At 40.7% G+C, this 18,409-nt stretch overlaps 1 protein-coding gene across 1 annotated transcript; it reads right to left on the bottom strand.

Moving 5' to 3' along the window:
- Nucleotides 1-1,546: 1,546 nt before the first annotated feature.
- On the bottom strand, nucleotides 1,547-17,504 carry btbd9 (BTB (POZ) domain containing 9). The gene is made up of 11 exons (XM_083898386.1): nucleotides 17,374-17,504; nucleotides 14,690-14,899; nucleotides 12,986-13,349; nucleotides 11,633-11,960; nucleotides 10,160-10,379; nucleotides 9,180-9,299; nucleotides 8,816-8,925; nucleotides 7,599-7,788; nucleotides 7,402-7,509; nucleotides 6,059-6,137; nucleotides 1,547-5,044 (listed from the first exon to the last, which is right to left on the bottom strand). The coding sequence occupies exons 2-11, from the start codon at nucleotides 14,872-14,874 to the stop codon at nucleotides 4,841-4,843; spliced, it is 1,908 nt and encodes a 635-aa protein (XP_083754512.1). The 5' UTR covers nucleotides 14,875-14,899; nucleotides 17,374-17,504; the 3' UTR covers nucleotides 1,547-4,840.
- Nucleotides 17,505-18,409: the final 905 nt, after the last annotated feature.

The following is an 18,409-nucleotide window of genomic DNA, read 5'->3' as shown; positions in this document are numbered from 1 at the left end:
CGTTTTATTTTATTTATTTTATCTAAAACGTCAAACGTCAACAAAGTCGCGTCTCGAGAAGCTTAAAATGAGCTAAAAGCGACGTTATATGCGCGTGACGCGCTTTGATCACTGTAATCCGTCTGACCAGATTACATTAAAGGCTTAACTCTCCCGGAATAAGCAAAATAAAATGAAATCGACACGAAATTATATATCAAATTCTGTTATTTAGCTGTGTTTATTTGTAGAAACTGAACTTACTTCCCTTAAATATGTTTGTGTGAGTGTTTAATTCATTTAAAAAAATAAAAAGTTAGGTTTATTTTTGGGGTCGGCTTTGAAAAATTCTGCGTTCCATTTGCGTTGGAAGCCGGAACTGGGTGTGACGTCACACGCAAACACGTCGCACTAATAACCACTAAACAGCTTAAAAGTCATTACTGTTTAATTAACTAACTGTTAATCATTAACTATTTTAAACAATTTATTTAAAACAAACACACGTTCTCTCCAACTTCAAACATTCTATTTACGACTTTTTACGCTAACGCTGTAAATGTAGCAAAGTACAAATACTTTGTTACTGTAGTTACTTTGACTTTTGTCACTTTAGTAAAGTAAATGTCAAACTTTAAGTATTTTTACTTCAGTAATGTTATAAAAAAAAGGATAATTTTCTGTCGGAGTAACTTTCGTTCAATTCGGATGTCTCGCATTAATAACCGCTACACGGCTTAGAAGTCGGAACTGGTAGTGACGTCGTCTCCGAGTTGACCGCGTTCCAGTTTGGGGAAATCTGTAATTTGGGAGTGGATTTTCTCAAACTGGAACAGTTAACAGTGTTAGCGTAAAAAAGACGTAAATAGAATTGTCCGAAAGTTACTCCGACAGAAAATTTTACTTTTTTAAAATAACATTACTGAAGTAAAAATACTTATTGTTTATGACATTTACTTTACTTAAGTGTCAAAAGTCAAAGTAACTATGTAACAAAGTATTTGTACTTTGCTACATTTACAACAATGTTAGCGTAAAAAGTCGTAAATAGAATGTTTGAAGTCGGAGAGAACGTACGTTTGTAATGAGAGTGTTTACATTAAATTGTGCTGATGAGTCACCAGGACTTTAATGACAGTTAATGATTAACAGTTAGTTAGCGGAGCTGGATTAACTCGACACATGTCGGCAAACATGAGCCTTAATTTGTCCTCTCATTAACCTCTGTGTGTTTCAACTGTTGTGTGTCTACACCTTGTGTACACACACACACACACACACACACACACACACACACATACACACACACACACAAAGTATTCATTTGTTTCAGTGTTTGTCAAACTTTTTGTCTCCAAAAACAACTGGATAACGATTATCATCGTTGTATTATTGTGTGTATTTCTACATGAGATGGACTTTGTCACTTGTTGACTGTTTTTAAGAAATAAAGAAAATCCGGACAAAACCATTCAATCTTCAAACTGTGACTCTTTTTTATTTAAATGCTTAATGACAAAACAAACAAACAAACAAACAAACAAAAACATCATTACAGCCTGAGGCGCAAACAGGGGTCAACAGTTCCCGGAGCAGGACAAATGCCTGAAGATCACAGAGCGAGCGATTCAGCAGGCCAGTGTGACGATCACAGAGCGAGCGATTCAGCAGGCCAGTGTGACGATCACAGAGCGAGCGATTCAGCAGGCCAGTGTGACGATCACAGAGCGAGCGATTCAGCAGGCCAGAGTGACGATCACAGAGCGAGCGATTCAGCCGGCCAGTGTGACGATCACAGAGCGAGAGATTCAGCAGGCCAGCGCGACGATCACAGAGCGAGAGATTCAGCAGGCCAGTGCGACGATCACAGCGCGAGCGATTCGGCAGGCCAGTGCGACGATCACAGCGCGAGCGATTCGGCAGGCCAGTGTGACGATCACAGAGCGAGCGATTCAGGCCAGTGTGACGATCACAGAGCGAGCGATTCAGGCTAGAGTGATGATCACAGAGCGGTGATTCAGGCCAGTGCGACGATCACAGAGCGAGCGATTCAGCAGGCCAGTGTGACGATCACAGAGCGAGTGATTCAGGCCAGTGTGACGATCACAGAGCGAGTGATTCAGGCCAGTGTGACGATCACAGAGCGATCGGTTCGGCCAGCGTGACGATCACAGAGCGAGTGATTCAGCAGGCCAGTGTGACGATCACAGAGTGAGTGATTCAGCAGGCCAGTGTGATGATCACAGAGCGAGTGATTCAGGCCAGTGTGACGATCACAGAGCGAGCGATTCAGGCCAGTGTGAAGCAAACAAACAAACAAAAAATAACAATCTGTCAATGAACGTAATCACTTCTGTTCATGAGTGAGAGGCAGTGAAATACAACCACACATGAATCAAGGGTCAGAAACAAATATATATATGAATATATTAGGCAAAACTATACACATATGTTAAGTCAGAGGGAGGCGGGGGGGGGGGAGTGTGTGTGTGTGTGTGTTCTATACATTACAGTGTAACATAATCAAGACTTCATTCAACCTCCGACAGTAAAGTTAGGCGACGTCGGTAAAAAGCTGCTGTCAGCGAAGACTTTCCACACTCTGACAATAACCTTTCAAAATAAAAGTAGTAGGAGAAGAAAAAAAAACATCTTGACCCAGAAGATCGGATCTACTGCGAACAAACAGACCGATGTTTTCCGTGTTTTTTTTTTCGTACAGCGGAAAACGGAACTCTCCTTCCGATCGTTTCCGACAAACTTCACAGTCAAATCGCTTTATCGCAGTTAAAAGTTCTTCAATGTCCCGAAGATTTTTTCCACGTGGAAACTATCGTCAACAAAAAAAACACGGCTAGCGTTTAAAAAAAATGTCTTCATACACACAATGTCGCAAGATCAAGAGGCGGAGCTTAAGTTAAGTATGGGTTTAACGCCGTTTTTGCTCATACGATACAAAACTTTAGCGCGGATTCTCCTGAACTCTCTTAAACCAATCAGAAGCCAGAACTCCACAAAGGGGCGGTCCTCTCCGCGTTTTTAGCTTTAACGACGGACAGGAAGTCACCTCGACGACGACGGGCATCGCTGACAGCAGCTTTAACGTCAAACAACAGGTTTCAAATAAAAACAAACAAACCAAAAAAAAGGAGCTTTTTCCAAGAACAAACTCAAAAGTGCAACATCAGGAGAAAACAAACAGAAACAGTAAACCACAGCACCGTTAGCTTAAATTCCCACACACAGCTTAAACCTCACCGACCCGAGAGCGGGAAAAGTCAATTTTAAATTAACTTTTTTAACACAAATGTTTTCCGGCTCCTCCAGCGAGGGCCGATCTTCAGTCAGAAAAAAACCCTTTCATCTCCGTTTACACGAGTAAAAGTAAAGTGCCGACGGCAGCTGCTCACGTGACCACTGCACACAAACACCAGGGGGAGCAATTGGTAAATTTTGGTCCGAGGCCTCTCAGCGCCGACGTTTAGTGATTCCATCCCTCGTTCCAATCGTTTGTGCTTTAAAAAATGCGCGATTTAACCGAGTTTCACGACGCTTTTCCACGATCCGGTTCTATTATTCCGAAGCAGCTAGCTAAGCCGCTACTAAAAACGCGACGTCAACGCACGAGCCGTATTGAACGATTCTGTGAAACAAATCTTTCTTAATCTGAACTGATTCTAATGATTCATTTACATCCAAAACGATTCTCCAGATCCTCCATCTGATCCGGTTCTCGATTCCCTCTCCCCTAGTTTAGTCTGCGATCATCGGGTTTCTGTCATAACAACCCGCTCTGAAGGTCAAACGATCAATAAATCTGACCTCTGACCTCTAATCACATCATCACGCACGGAGGGAAACTCCTTCGTAGCGAGTCGTGACCCGCTCGGCTTTCCGTAGCCTGGTTCCGGTACGTTAATCCAGGTTTTTTTTTCCCACGGCTGAATGAATAAAGTCACGTGACGTGATGCTACAAACGCGTCTATAGCGCTAGTTATCGCGAGTTTAATTTTTTTCATCAACGATATCCAAACCCAGCGATTTCAGAGAAGCGGCAGTTGCCGTGGCTGCAGCTGCAGGTTAGCGGGAGGAGCTAACGCGGTTAAGATCGCGATCGCCCCTCCGACTGCCGAACTAGAACTACGCCATGGAAAAGCGCCGTAAGAGTCGAGGGGTTTTTCTTTGTTCGGGTACGAATTCTTTTCACGAGCGACAAAAGTCCCGCTCAGATCGGGACCAAAAAAACACTCAAGCAGCGTTTACTTAAAAAATGCAAATGCATAAATTGGATTAAGTGCTATTTGCATACAAATGCCAGAGAGAGCGTTGGCTTTGGCAAGAAAAACGACAAAAAAACTTTTGAAAAAATACGAGGACTTGTACTCTGTTAGCCCGATGGTATGAAAAGTGACGACGAGACGATTCGTTAAGACAAGTTTCTTTAAAAAAATAGCTTGTTCCGAGGATAAAATCCATTTCTTCTTTTTGGAAATATTTAACGCCATAAAATTCTCACGTCTCACTGATTTATCGTTGCGTGACTTCTTCTTTTTTGACACTTTTTCAGGGATAAAACTCGAAGTCTAAAAAAGTTACCTTCACAAAAACGTTATGAGCCAGTGGATGACATATCGAACTTTTCAGTTTCACAACTGGGAAGACTGCGACTGAGACATTTTCTAACACGTGTTTCTGCTACAGATTAAAAAAACCCACGTTCCCTAACGTTACACTGACGACAGGTGAAGGACGACCGACGGTTGATGACGAGGAGCCTTTTTCCTTTAGCAGCGTCGCAGCAGTGAAGTCTGGATGATGACGGCTGTGCAAAAATGGACATTTTCCCGAGCCTTCTTCGACCTTAGTGATGCGAGGAGGACGGCGGCGGCGAGGTGGAGGACGACGACGACGACTGGGTGGGCAGCAGGCTGTGCGTGCGCGACGGCCGCTGTGGGCGGGGCTGCAGGGGCGCGGCTCCCGAATCCGACGAGTTGACGCCGGGGCTGCCCTCGGCCACCTCGGTGTCCAGCTGAGCCGGACACTCGAAGTGAACGCAGTGGAAAACCTGCGGCGAGAATTCATTAAATTCATTGTCAACACTGAAAACAGAAACTTTCCCCATGTATGGGGAAATATGGAAACACTATATATAATAATATTAATAATAATACTATATTAATATATATATATATTATTATATGTGATAATAATAATTAATTAATTAATTATTATTATCACATATAATAATATATATATATTATTTTATATAATAATAATATTAATTAATTAATAATTATTATTATATATATAATTATTATATTATAATAATATTAATTCATAATAACATCATATCATAATTATATAAAAATAGAACAGTATTTTAGTATAACAGTATTAATATATATATTATATAAATATATAATATATATATAATATATAATATAATATATATATAAAATATATAATAATTATTATTATAGATAATCATATATATATTATTTTATATTATAATAATAATAACAATATTAATTAATTAAATAATTAAATAATTAATTAATTAATTAATTAATTAATTAATTAATAGATAATAATAATTATATAATTGTTTTATATAATAAAAATAATATAATTCATTGATTAATTAATTATTATTATTCTTATTATATATAATTATTATATTATAATAATATTAATTAATAATAATATCATATTATAATTATATAATATATATTTATAATATATATATATTACATATGGTGGTTCATATGCCAGGCCTGTGTGAGGCGCTGTAACACAGCAAAGCAGAGAAGAACGCTGACAATCTTTGTCGAAACTCCCAAACATACTGGGTTGTTTTTTTAAAAATAGCATTTTAAGGCTTCTCCATAAATGATTCCAAGTAGTGTAGTGTCTATGCCAGGCCTATAGTAGGTGCTGCAACTCGGCCACAGAAATACGACAACAATAAAAAACGAAGGAGAAGATGTAACGTAGTCGCGTGGATGTAACCATAGTGACGCAGCAACAATTTACACAAGAGAAGAAGAAAAATGTATCATAATAAAAAGCATATTTTCACCTCATTAGCCGTGTTGTGCGTCCCGACGATTCGTATGAAGGAAGCAGGCTGTTTGTCAAACTTCAACGTCTGCCACGATCTGTAAGAAACAAAGTTACGATAAAAGGAAAAAGAAAACATGTTATTCGCAGTTATTTACGAAACCACGCAGCCGCAGACAATTGAGGTGCAAACATCGTGAAAACAGAAGAATAAAAACACTAAATACTTAAATAAAAACGTACGGAAGTTCATTCAATTTAGGGTCAGATTTCTGTCCCTTCCGAAAATCGTAGTTTACCATCCTGTCATGTGACGGATTAACAGACGCAATTTTACTGTCATCGGAGTCTTCCGGATTTCAAATCAGGAATCGGGGTGACTGGGAAGCAGACATTGCGTACTTTTGCTGAGAACCGTAACTTGTACAAGAAAAAGTTGATTCCGTCTTCTCAGCCACGATTTCATCCGCGGTTTTTAACATTTCTCGCATCATTGCAACATCTCGAAGGTCGTAATCGTACTACATCGAGAAAACACAGAAAATTTGAGGACTTGACTTTAAAATCAAATATTTTGTGTTTTCCATTAAAAGTCACTTTTATTAATCAAAAGTGTTACAAAATCAATAGAAAATACAAGAAATGGGCTTCTATACATATTCCATTTAAAACCAGACGTTTGCAGCTAGAATAGTCGTTTACCACATTAACAATGAGTGTATTTATGATTAATTTAATTTTATATTCATTGAAAAAAGTGCTTTTCCTTCAAAAATAACAACATTTCTAATAGGGGTGGAAAAAAAACGATTCACATAGAAATCATGATTCTAATCATCCACAATTCTGAATCGATTCATAAACTTCAGAAATTGTTTTCTTTTAAATATATTTTTAGTTTTTGTTTCTATTTTGAAAAACCACACAAAACACAGTACAGTTTATTTTTGTAATTTCTGGGAGAAAAAGGCAGCTAGCCTAAGCTTCTATTTATTTTAAGTTCATTTAAGTAATTTCTTTTTTTGTACAGTAAGTGAGTTTCTATTTGTTTTGAATGAATAAATGTTAACTTTTGTCTTAAGTTTGCCCTTGTGTGATCACATTATCACTTTATCTTATACAAACAAATATTGTTTTGATGCCTTAAAACACCATGCATTGTATACATTTTTGAATCGAGAATCGATTATGAATCGTGTCGTGACCCTACGAATCGGAATCGAATGGAATGGTGAGCAACCCAAAGATTCACATCCCTAATTTCTAAGTGACACCAAACGTTTGAACGGTAGTGTATGCGACAGACAGATAGCTCCACTCTCAAAAAGAGCATTTTTGTGCCTCTTTCTTTTAGAAACTCACCGACAGGCCACCCTGGTGCGGTCGACCACCCTGGTCCACTGCTGCTGGTTGGTGGAGGTCTCGATGTAGTAGCTGTACGAGCGCTCGTCACAGTCCCACAGCAGCAGCCTGAACACGGACAAAAACAACAGTTTTATTTTTAACTTCCTCGTGTTGGATTAAGATAATCCGTGAGACGTCCGAGAGTCTGGACCGACCTCAAGGACCCGATGGCGTACGGCTGAGCCAGCTGGATGACGATGGCGCCGGAGCCCAGCTGGTGGCACGTGTAGCCGGAGTCCCAGTCGTAGTTGCGCGTGTCGCCGTTGAGCAAGGCGTTCCGGCTGCGGCTCACGCCCTCCACGACGCTGGCGCAGGACGCGATGGTCGCCACGTTGTCGCCGGGCACTGCGGGAAAACCGAAAGAAATGACGTCAACAGGCCGCCGGCGTCCGATCGGTCAGAGAGAGTGACGAGGCGACCTCTGAGGCGAGAATCGAAGCCAACAATGTCCAACTGCGGATTAGCTAAAAACTAGGGCTGGGCTAAACACGCTAACAGCATAAACGTTAACGCACGACACGTTTCCATGACGACTGACCGGAAAAAAAACGAGCATGATGTCATGTTTACGTGTCGTTGCACCAGAGTCCAGGTATCGTTTACCAGTTAGCTGCGTTAGCTCCGTTAGCGCCGTTAGCGCTAGCCTACAGTGGAACTGGAGTGATCCGTTTATTAAAGGAAAAGAGCAGCGCTACATATAACCAGCGTACCATGGTGTGCTGCGTATATGTTTGCCTTTTTTTTTAAACGTTAGCGTTATTTTAAAGACTAATTTTAACAATCGGGATTCACGTTAACACGACGCTAACACCGTTGACCGCCGTTAACGCATTAACGTACATGATTTAGCAAAGCAAATGTCTAAAATGCAGTGGTGGCCGCGTTAACGGTGTCAACGTTAGCACACGTTAACGCATGACAACTGACTGGAAATAGACGTGTGTGACGCCATGTTTACGCGACTCCCAATTGTTAAAATGAGTCTCTTAAGTAACGCTAAACTTTAAAAACAGAGGCACACATACGCTATTGGTTATTTGTTAGCGCTGCTATTTTCTTTGTTTAATAAACAGACCGTTCCAGTACGACTGTAGGCAAGCTAACCGGCGTTAAAAGGAGCTAATGCAGCTAACGGAGCTAACTGGTAAATGGTGAACAAACAAAACATGACGTCACACGTGTCTATTTCCGGTCAGTCATCACGGAAGCGTGTCATGTGCGAACAAATCTTTTTAATCGATTCATTCTAATGATTCAGTTACAGAAAAAAACAACGGCTTTAGCCAGAATCGTACAGCGGGGAAAAGCGTAACCCTAGCATCACGGGGAGGCGACAGAAGCGCGGACGAGGGCCACGTTTCTGGATTCTTACCCACAAGTCCGCTCTCCAGGGTGAACGAGCGGTTGGTGAACATGCACTCAAACGCCACCAGGTGGAAGACCTTGTTGACGGTGTTGTGCGTTCCCACGATGCGAACGTATCTTGACACAGAAGAACGAAAAAATACGATTATTAATCGATCGCTAAATCTTTAAAAAGTTTTTCAGCTCATTTTAAATGTGTTTTACTCCGTTTACTACTACTACTACTTACAACTAGTGTTTTTCTCAATTAAAAAAACCCCCCAAAACAATAGTAAATTGTAAATAATAAAGATATTGAAAGTTGAAGACATTGAAAGACATTTTCTGCTCCTTTTATGGTTAATAAAAAAAAGGTTTCGGCGCTCGTTTACCTGCAAACCTGTGGCGTGAAGTAAAGGTTCTGCCAGGAGCGGCACAGATACTTGGAATGATCCACGACGCGGACCCAGTCCAGCTCATCCATCGACACCTCGATGTAGTACGAGTACGACCTTCACAAACAAAAATGTAAACATGTAAATATACATAAGAACTAGAGGGGTGATAGTCGACGACTACTAATGCTCCGGGCTGAGTCCATGCGCCCACATTTTTATGCCAATTTTAAAGCAAAATTTGCATAGGCAACGAAGGCCACTTTGGACATGTGGTGTGCAGCAGTGACCTTGGAAAGTAGGTCAAGGTCACCAATCTTCGAACTTGTTGAAGATACTTGTAAGAGGCATCCACAGTGCCAGTTAGGCAGCAATACAATAAATATTTGTCAAGTAATCGCGTTGACATGGTTGAAAAGTGCCAGTTTTTTGGCTATTTTTCAAGTTTCACGTGCAGCTGTGACCTTGAAAAGTAGGTCAAGGTCACCCATCTTCGAACTTGTCCAAGAGACTTGTAAGAGGCATCCACAGTGCCAGTTTGACATCAATATGTCGAATATTTGTCAAGTTATCGTGTTGACAAGCTCATAAAGTGCCTTTTACTCATTTCTCACATTTCCCCGCAAAAAAAACGCGTAAAAAATCACGAAATTTTTTTGGACAAAACGAAAAAAACGCCTGGAGATATTCACCCACTAAACAATCCTGCAAAATGTGAAGGACGTCCGCGCACAGGAAGGTATTCATTTTAGTCCGGACGGACGGACGGAATGACGGACGGACAGAACGGTGCGAACGCTATATGCTCCGCGTGGCTCGTCGAGACATAATAAAATACAATTAGAACATAAAGTGTCTTGTGCCGAGTTGGCAGGAGGTTCAGCGCAAAACAAAACACGGCAGGATCAGGATCTAATCCTAGTTAACTTAATTAATTTCCATTTAAACTTTATTATTCTTATTATTCCTGGCCGTACCTGCTGTCTCTGTCCCACAGCAGGAGGCGGACGTGGTTGATGATGAACGGCTGACCCAGCTTGACCTGAATGCCGGCCCTGCCGTCCTCCTCGATGGGGTGTCTGGAGAAGCCGTGGTCCAGGTCGTAGTTCTGCGTGTCTCCGTCCAGCAGCGCCGACTTCAGCTCGCCCTTCACCACCTGAGCGCCGTACTTCATGGTGGCGATGTTCTCCTCTGGTACTGCGCGGAGACAAGAAACAACAACGGGTCACGTTTCGTCCGGTAAACTCTGCCTCGAGCATTCGTTTAGTTCCCCATCTCGCGCGGCCTGCTCAGCGCATGGATCGTTGTTCCACACGGACCGTTTTAGCAGACGCGCACGGTGAAACAGCCCCGTAAAAGGCAGCAAGTGCGGGACCATTTCACGCTGGCGTCGCACGACAGCACGTCCTCAATGTATCAGCGTCTGAGCCCAAAGAATCCATTTGCTAATGCTAACGCTAACGTAAACATTGATGCTAGCTGATTTAATGTAGCTTACCAGGGCTGCAGCTATCGAAAATATCTTTGTAATCAAGTATTAGACCGATTATTTCTCGATTAGTTGAGTAATCGGTTTAAAAAAATAAAGTAAATTCTTTTTTATAATAATTTAAAAAAAAAAAAAAAATCACACAAAAAATTCCAGTTTTTTTTTTTTATAAATTAGAATAATAATCAATTTAAATAATACCTATTTAATAATAAATAGCTGCAGCCGTATAAGCTTACCAGGGCGGCAGCTATCGAATATTTTTGTCAATTGAGTATAAAAGAAATTATTCCTTGATTAATTGGATTAAAAATATAAAGTAAAAAAAAAAAAAATTCACAAAAACAATGCACCCGAATTTTTTTTCCCCAAAAAAGTAAATTATAACAATAAGAATTTTAAATAATAGCTATTTGTAATTATTCCTTTCATTAATCAAGTAATTGGGTTAAAAAAATAAAGTTAAAAAGAATATTAATAAAAAAAAAAAAAAGGTTTTTTTTTCTTCAAAAAAATTAATTATAATATTAGTAATTTTAAATAATAGCTATTTAATAATAAATAGCTGTGGAATATTTTTTGTGTTTGAGTATTCCAGCAATTATTCCTTGATTAATTGAGTAATCGGATTAAAAAAAATAAAATAATAATAATATATATTTTTCTTATTATAATATTATTATTAAATTCAATTTTAAAAATTCAATTACATTTAAAAAAATAAAAAAGTGTAATTTTAACTCCACAAAGTGAGCACTGCGCTCTTAATAAGGAGCTCTCTGTGGTCTGTGTCACTTTTACTGGTTGTTGTGATTAATTTTTTTAATCTTTTTTGTTTGAATGTTGAATTTCCTGATGCTCGTGGAACTGTGTCGTGTAAATAAAAGAATAAATTCCACTTTGTAGGACGATAAAGTCCAGCTGTATTCTCTGTTAATGTTGTAAACGTGGAAGCACTGACTCAGCATCCCACGGTAGTTCAGGTCCATGTTGCGACTCTCCGACCGGGTCTTGATGGCGTCCAGCAGGTCGTCGGGGCTCAGGAGGCCGGACGGCCGCACCACGTTCAGCATCTCCGTCAGCGTCATGAGAGGCAGCCGCACGGCCGACATCACCACGCGCGTGTCTCCGCCGCCGCCGCTGCCATTGCCATTGCCATTGCCATTGCCGTTGCCGTTGCCGTTGCCGTTGCTGTCCCCCGGCTGGCGACACCAGCGCGACAGAGCCAGGAAGATTTCCTTCTCGCTGGCGGCAAACGAGTCGCGGCTGACCACGGTGAGGAGAGCGGTCTGCAAATACAAACACAAACACAGAGACGACGCGTTCAAGTAATTACAGGTGATGTTTGGACTCGATACGAAAGAAAAACACAACATCTGACACCAAGCACGACCTGAAATATGAAATAAAAATGCTTCACGAAGCAAAGGCTGTCACTTATTTTTGATAAATAAGGCGCAAAAAGGCAAAAAAATAATAATCAAAGACACTCAATCAGAAATGTAAACATATGTTTTGCTTATTTGAAGTTTTACACAAGAAAAAATTAAAAATTTTAATTAAAAAACAGTAACTTTAATAAGTTTATGAGACTATTTCTGTGTCAGTATTAGCTCGAATTACGTCAACAAACGCTGACGAGCTGCTGTAAAAAAACCTGTGGTTTACGTCCACGCCTGCATCTGAGGACATGACCTCTGTGTGTGTGTGTGTGTGTGATGCCCTCACCGGCCACTAGAGGCCACTGCATCACAAGTTCCATCCATTATTTTGTTACGTTTCTTGCATTTCTTGTCCAAACGATCTTCATAAAATCCATCCCATTTCCTCAGCTTGTAAAAGAACTATAAATTGTTCATTTATTATTATTTTTCTATTCATTTATTCTTCTTTTAGGACGCGTTTGTCCACTGGATTGGACTAGAAATATGTCAATGTGGGCACCACACACACTCACACAAAACCTTTACAACCAAGGTCGCCGTATTTACAGATCAAAGAAGGTGAAACAGTGCGGAAACCGTCCTGTTTCTACTGATGTTCCTTGTATTTCATTGCAATTATCTCCAAAGTTGCACATAACTCTATTCTAATCATCAATTTATCTGTCAATTTTTATTTTCTCCATGAACGGAGTAAACATTTGGTCCATAAATGTCAGAAAATGATTCAGTTTTCAGGATTTCTTTGTTTTACGGAGCAAAGAAAGCAGAAAATATTCACATTTAAGAAGCTGAAAAATCACAGAAACTGGTTAATAGTCGAGTTACGTTACTTCCACATACACGATTCTACAACCCTACGACGTCCTTACCTTAGAGAGGCTGAGGAATCCGTCCGAATTCAAGACTTCCGGCGCGTGTCGGTCCATGTAGGCGCAGCATGCCGCGCTCAGGGCGCTCAGGGAGTAGAGGCTGGCCACGTCGAACACCAGGCAGACGTTGTTGGTGTGCAGCACGGTGCGCAGGAACTCGGAGGTGGAGTCCTCCAGCGGCTGCAGGCCGTAGCGGTGAGCCAGGCCCAGGAAGTCCAGCACCACCTCCTCGCGCGCCGAGCTGAGGCTGGCGCGGCCCGTGTACAGGTAGTGCAGCAGCATGGAGAAGGCCTCGGCCCGCGTCTCCTCCAGACACACCTCCGCCTGAGGCTGGGACTCCTTCATGCCGCCGTACAGCAGAGCCCTGGAGGAGCAGAGAAAGGGTGAAATTCCAATTCCTCGCTTAACCCTCAATCTCAAAAATGTGCGCTCCCTCTAGTGCAAGTGCTGTCCCGATTCTAAGAAAAATTAAGTTGAGGCCAAGTTTAAGGGCTGTATCGGCCTCAGTATTGAGATTTTCCGAGACCACCCCTTGGGAGCAAGGGCTACCCAGAATGCATTGCGTGTTTTCACATAAGTAAGATGGCGTCGAAAGCAGCGAAACGAGTACTCTAAAATAGATAGTAAATTAAAGGTGAAGTAAGTAGCTTATAGTGCCATCTAGAGGAGAGGCTGAAATTTACAACAAAGACCTGCTGCTCTGCTCACCCCCTCCCTTCCCTGAGGGCTACGGTATCCTCAGCCGGTCAAATGTCGTCCTCGTCGTCTTTCTCCGTGTCAGCAGATGAGGTTCGTGAGGCGAGGGAGAGGGCGGAGCTACCGCGGCCGTAGCAGACGTAGCGGAGAGAGAGGAGGCGGGACTTCAGCTACAAGTAAAGAGACGCTTGATTTGTTCTCTCGCGTTTGTCCTTACAGGCTCCGGTAGAAACATGGCGTCTCTCTGCTAACAGTGGCTATGCAACCGCGGGCCGCGACCATGTTATTTTACATGACTTTTTGAAACACTACGAAAATGAAACAAAAACTATTATACAGCGACTAGACAATGCAGGAGCACATAATATGTATACAAAAAGTGGATTTTGGGTCATATAAACCCATAAATACTACACAGTGTCCCTTTAAGTATTTTCTTTGTTAATAGAGATATAAAAATGATTAAAAAAACCATTGTATTATCTTAGTTTAGGCCCATATTATGGATTACTGACGTCATTGTTGCGTAACATTTATTTTTATTTTACGATCTTTTGTCAATAGTCGGCCGGTGCGGACAAGAGATTGTTTGCTATGATGCTATCGTTTACTTTTCAATAAGCCGTGGTGTGTGTGGTCACTGTCAGCTGAATATTTGTATGAGTATCATCTTATTACTAACTGACAACCTAATAACTTGACTGAAATAAAATAATAAATAAATAATCGTGACGTAAATGCGTTCTTCTTCTTCTTCTTTTTTGGAGTTGACAGACTGAACGCAGCTTTGGCGTTATTCTGCCCCCTACAGTCCGAAGAAGTATCTGCATTTAAGGGGTGTCCCATTTCTAAGTGACAAAATAACCCTCAACACTTGGTTTAGAGGGCCAGTTAAGATTAAGGGTTGAGCTTGAGGGTTGAGATTGAGGGTTAAGACAGGAATTGGAATTGGCCCAAAGACTCAGATCTTCGTTGACCGATAAAGATAAACATAAACAACGACCATACCTGAAGTAGTGACAGCGAGCGGCCAGGATGACGCGGTGCGCCGGGAAGCGCTTGCCCTCCACGATGAAGGTGACGTCGCTGTACTCCTCGCCGAGCACCAGCGCGCCCAGCTGCTCCGACAGCAGGTGGATGTGATCGATCTCCGACACGGAGGCCAGAGGTCGCAGGGGGTGACTGTTACTCATGGTTCACCGAGAGCCGCGGTCACATCTGACCAACAGAGAGAGGGGATGACACTAGGGATGTGAATCTTTGGGTGGCTCACGATTCGATTCGATTCAAACGATTCTTGATTCAAAAATTGATACAATGCATAGTGTGTTGAGGCAAATGATGGCATCAACACAATACAGTTTGTATAAGATAATGTGATCACACAAAGACAAACTCAAGACAAAAGTTAACATTTATTCATTCAAAACAAATAAAAACTTACTTACCGTACAAAACAATAACTAGCATAAATAAAAGCTTAGGCTAGCTGCCTTTTTCTCCCAGAAGTTACAAAAATAAACTGTACACAAATAACACAAACTGGTGTTTTGTGTGGTTTTTCAAAATTATAATAATTTTTAAAAATTGATTTTTGAAGTTTATGAATCGATTCAGAATCGTGGATGATTAGAATCGCGATTCCTATGTGAATCGTTTTTTCCCCCACCCCTCCTGACGACATGAGAACGGATTCCAAATCTTACCTTGTAATTTATGCATGTCTTTTCAACTGAATTAGGACATTGTTGCAGCGCTGCATCCAAAAATGACATCAATTTTTCTCGGGCTAGCTTCACACGACAACGATCTGAACACAAAGCGCAAAAGTGGTCGTTGCGTTCCCACTTTTTATTCCGCGTTTAGACGAGCGTCTTCGGGTGGAAATCTGCACGCACGCGGTGACTCTAAAGTGTGTGAAATTTGATGTAGTATGCATGCCAGGTGGCTAGGTGGCACTGTGACGCACAGCCGTACAACAACAGCAGGAGAGTTGAAACTTCCTTCTACTTCTCTCTAGTAGCGCGAAATAGCCCACAGTCGAAAACCAAAGCATTAACTCGGCTTATCAGAACAGCTAAGGCAACTTGAATGTCCGACCGATGGATTATAATCCGACATGTTTGTTGTTGTTTGTCTGTACTGCACACGGATCTGACATCAACGCGACAGTGGAGCGTTTTTAAGATTTCCGCTCTGGAGGGTGGATTAATTTTTTTGGCGTTTTTAAGCCCCAAAAAAACACAGTCGCCGTCTAAACGAAAGGCAAATCTGATCAAATATTTTGTCACTTTCACCCGGGAGCGTTGTCGTGTAAAGCCAGCCTCAATCATGTCAGGTTTTTATGCTAATTTGATTTTTTTTAAACTACTAAATTGATGACATTTATCCTGGTCACCAAGTTTAATAGCAAAATAAGCGCGGTAAGCACGCTTTATGAAACTCCAGTGACTAGATTCCTGTCAGGAACAATGGTGTATTCACCTCAGATGTAGCAGAAAAATACGTCAGGCTTATTTTTCTTATCTTCTAGTCTAAGCCATTTCATTCACTTGTAATATTGTAATAAAATAAAAAAAACAATTGCTCATAAGTTGGCACATGCAAAATCACATGTAAACAAAAACGTTAGAAAACAAATATATAGCTTTGTTCAGAACGTTGACCTGATTGAGCAAAACCAATGTGATTTTTGGATTCAGCACATCAAAATGATCCTAAATCAAAACAAAACAAACAAAACTTAAACAATAAATTTGGTGTTGACCACTGTTATTTTCTTGATTAAAAATGTGTTTTTACTCCTGTTTGGCTGCTAAAAAATAATGAAACATAAGAAAAGAAACGTTTCCACAGATGAACATAGAGACAGACTTCTAAAATACGTCAAAAATCGCAGACTTTCAACTATAAATTTGTTAAATTCAGGCAGCGAGTTCAGACGGAGCTCAGTCACAGATAATTTGTTTGTGAATAAATACAAACACTGTAAGGAAATAATGTTTCCCCGGTCTGTTATGCATACAACATGATGTTATGGCTGTCATAATTATTATTTTTTTCATAATAAATTAATCTGGTGATTTGCTGCTCCAAAGTTTGAATGATTTATTTGTTCCATGTAGCAAAGAAGAATTCAATAATTATTGAAAAAACACTCAAATCAATTATTTAATTACCAAAAATAGACTTTGGAACATGCGATTAATTTAATGATCGTTTAATAAACGATATAGTTGCAGCTCTATGTGATATTAGATCGTTTTAAAGTAAATAGTATCTCAGAATCGCCAGTGTTATCATGTATTGTATGTATCGTACATACAGACAGTGCGATATTATATAGTTTTAATTCGAATTAGACATCTTCTAAGTTTAAAAAACAACAACAAACAACCATCGCAGCTAGTTAATGCTAAGTGCTAACTAGCATGGCATTTAAACACAGTGGCATACGCAAAACAAAGCGTTAGCGTATTTTTTCCCCCACAAAGTCTGTTATTAATGTTTGAGTGGGAGTAAAAAAAAATAAAGTCATAAATCAGTTATAATTCATAGGCGACGCCGAGCTGAAGCTAGCGGAGCCGTGTTGTTTACGGCGGCGGACATTTGACACCCGGACAAACGTCAGCTAACAAACATGCTAACGAGCTGGCTTCATGTTCTCTGCTTTTACGGGCGGTAAAACTCACCGAGCAGCTCTGCTCTCCTCGCCCCTGTGTTCCAATGAAGTTCGCCTCTTCGTAAACACACTCCTGCGTATTTCTACCCGTGTGCGTTCGAAAGAAAACAAAAACAAAAACACAAGCACCGACATCAAAATCCTTCCAGCATCGAACCGGAAACCATTTTGTAGGTCAACCGGGGATAACGCACAACTACTTCCGGTTCCTCCTCGTCGACTCAAACATTACAAAACTAGCAAACAAGTTAATGAAAATTAACGGAGCTAAATTACGAAAACTAAAATGTAAAAAGCATTTTGAAATAAAAACAAAAAACTAACTTTTTTTTTTGTAGTTTTCACACATTTTATTGTAGTGTTTTGATATGATACAAACAAACACATGAACACTTCCAGTAACTAAAGTTAATCAATTTGACAAAGACAACAATGTAAATTAAAAAAAGCTCTTGTATTAAGTTATGAAGAGTGATCACTTTTTTTCCCTCTATAATTTCAGTGAAATTAAGTCATTGCTAGTGCTGTGCAATAGGTTAACGCATAGGTTAACGCATGTTAACGCACGACACGTTTCCATGACGACTGACCAGAAATAGACGCGCATGACGTCATGTTTACGTGCCGTGACGCCGGACTCCAGGCACCGTTTACCAGTTAGCTCCGTTAGCTACGTTAGCTCTTTTTAGTCGAACTGGAGCGGTCTACACAGTTTAATAAACGTTATTTGCGATACAAATAACGTTAGCGTACCTGTGTACTGCGTATGTGTGCCTCTGTTTGTAAAGTTTAGCGTTACTTTACAGACTCATTTTAACAATCCGGCGTCACGTAAACATGACGTCACACGCGTCTTTTTCCGGTCAGTCGTCATGGAAACGCGTCGTGCGTTAGCGTTGACGCCGTTAAACGCTGTTGACGCGCTAACGTTTGACAGCACTAGTAATTGCACAAAAAAAATCCTCATGAAATATGTAAGTACGTCTTTAAGTCTTTCGACCGCATCCCAAATCAGATTTGTCAGCATATCCGGTCAGAACCGGATC

The sequence above is a fragment of the Microchirus variegatus genome (assembly GCF_963457635.1).
Source record: "Microchirus variegatus genome assembly, chromosome: 12".
NCBI classification, from domain to species: Eukaryota; Metazoa; Chordata; class Actinopteri; order Pleuronectiformes; family Soleidae; genus Microchirus; species Microchirus variegatus.
Note: the sequence above shows the minus strand (reverse complement) of the source record. Positions and strands in the feature narration are given on the sequence as shown.

Bases quoted from the DNA above. Each gene is read 5' to 3' on its own strand.
- btbd9 (XM_083898386.1), bottom strand. From the start codon at position 14,874: ATGAGTAACAGTCACCCCCTGCGACCTCTGGCCTCCGTGTCGGAGATC. The intron at 13,350-14,689 runs GTATGGTCGTTG...CTGCTCCTCCAG, and splicing joins GCTCGCTGTCACTACTTCAG to GGCTCTGCTGTACGGCGGCA. The intron at 7,789-8,815 runs GTAAGAATCCAG...GTTTTCCCGCAG, and splicing joins CCTGGAGAGCGGACTTGTGG to TGCCCGGCGACAACGTGGCG.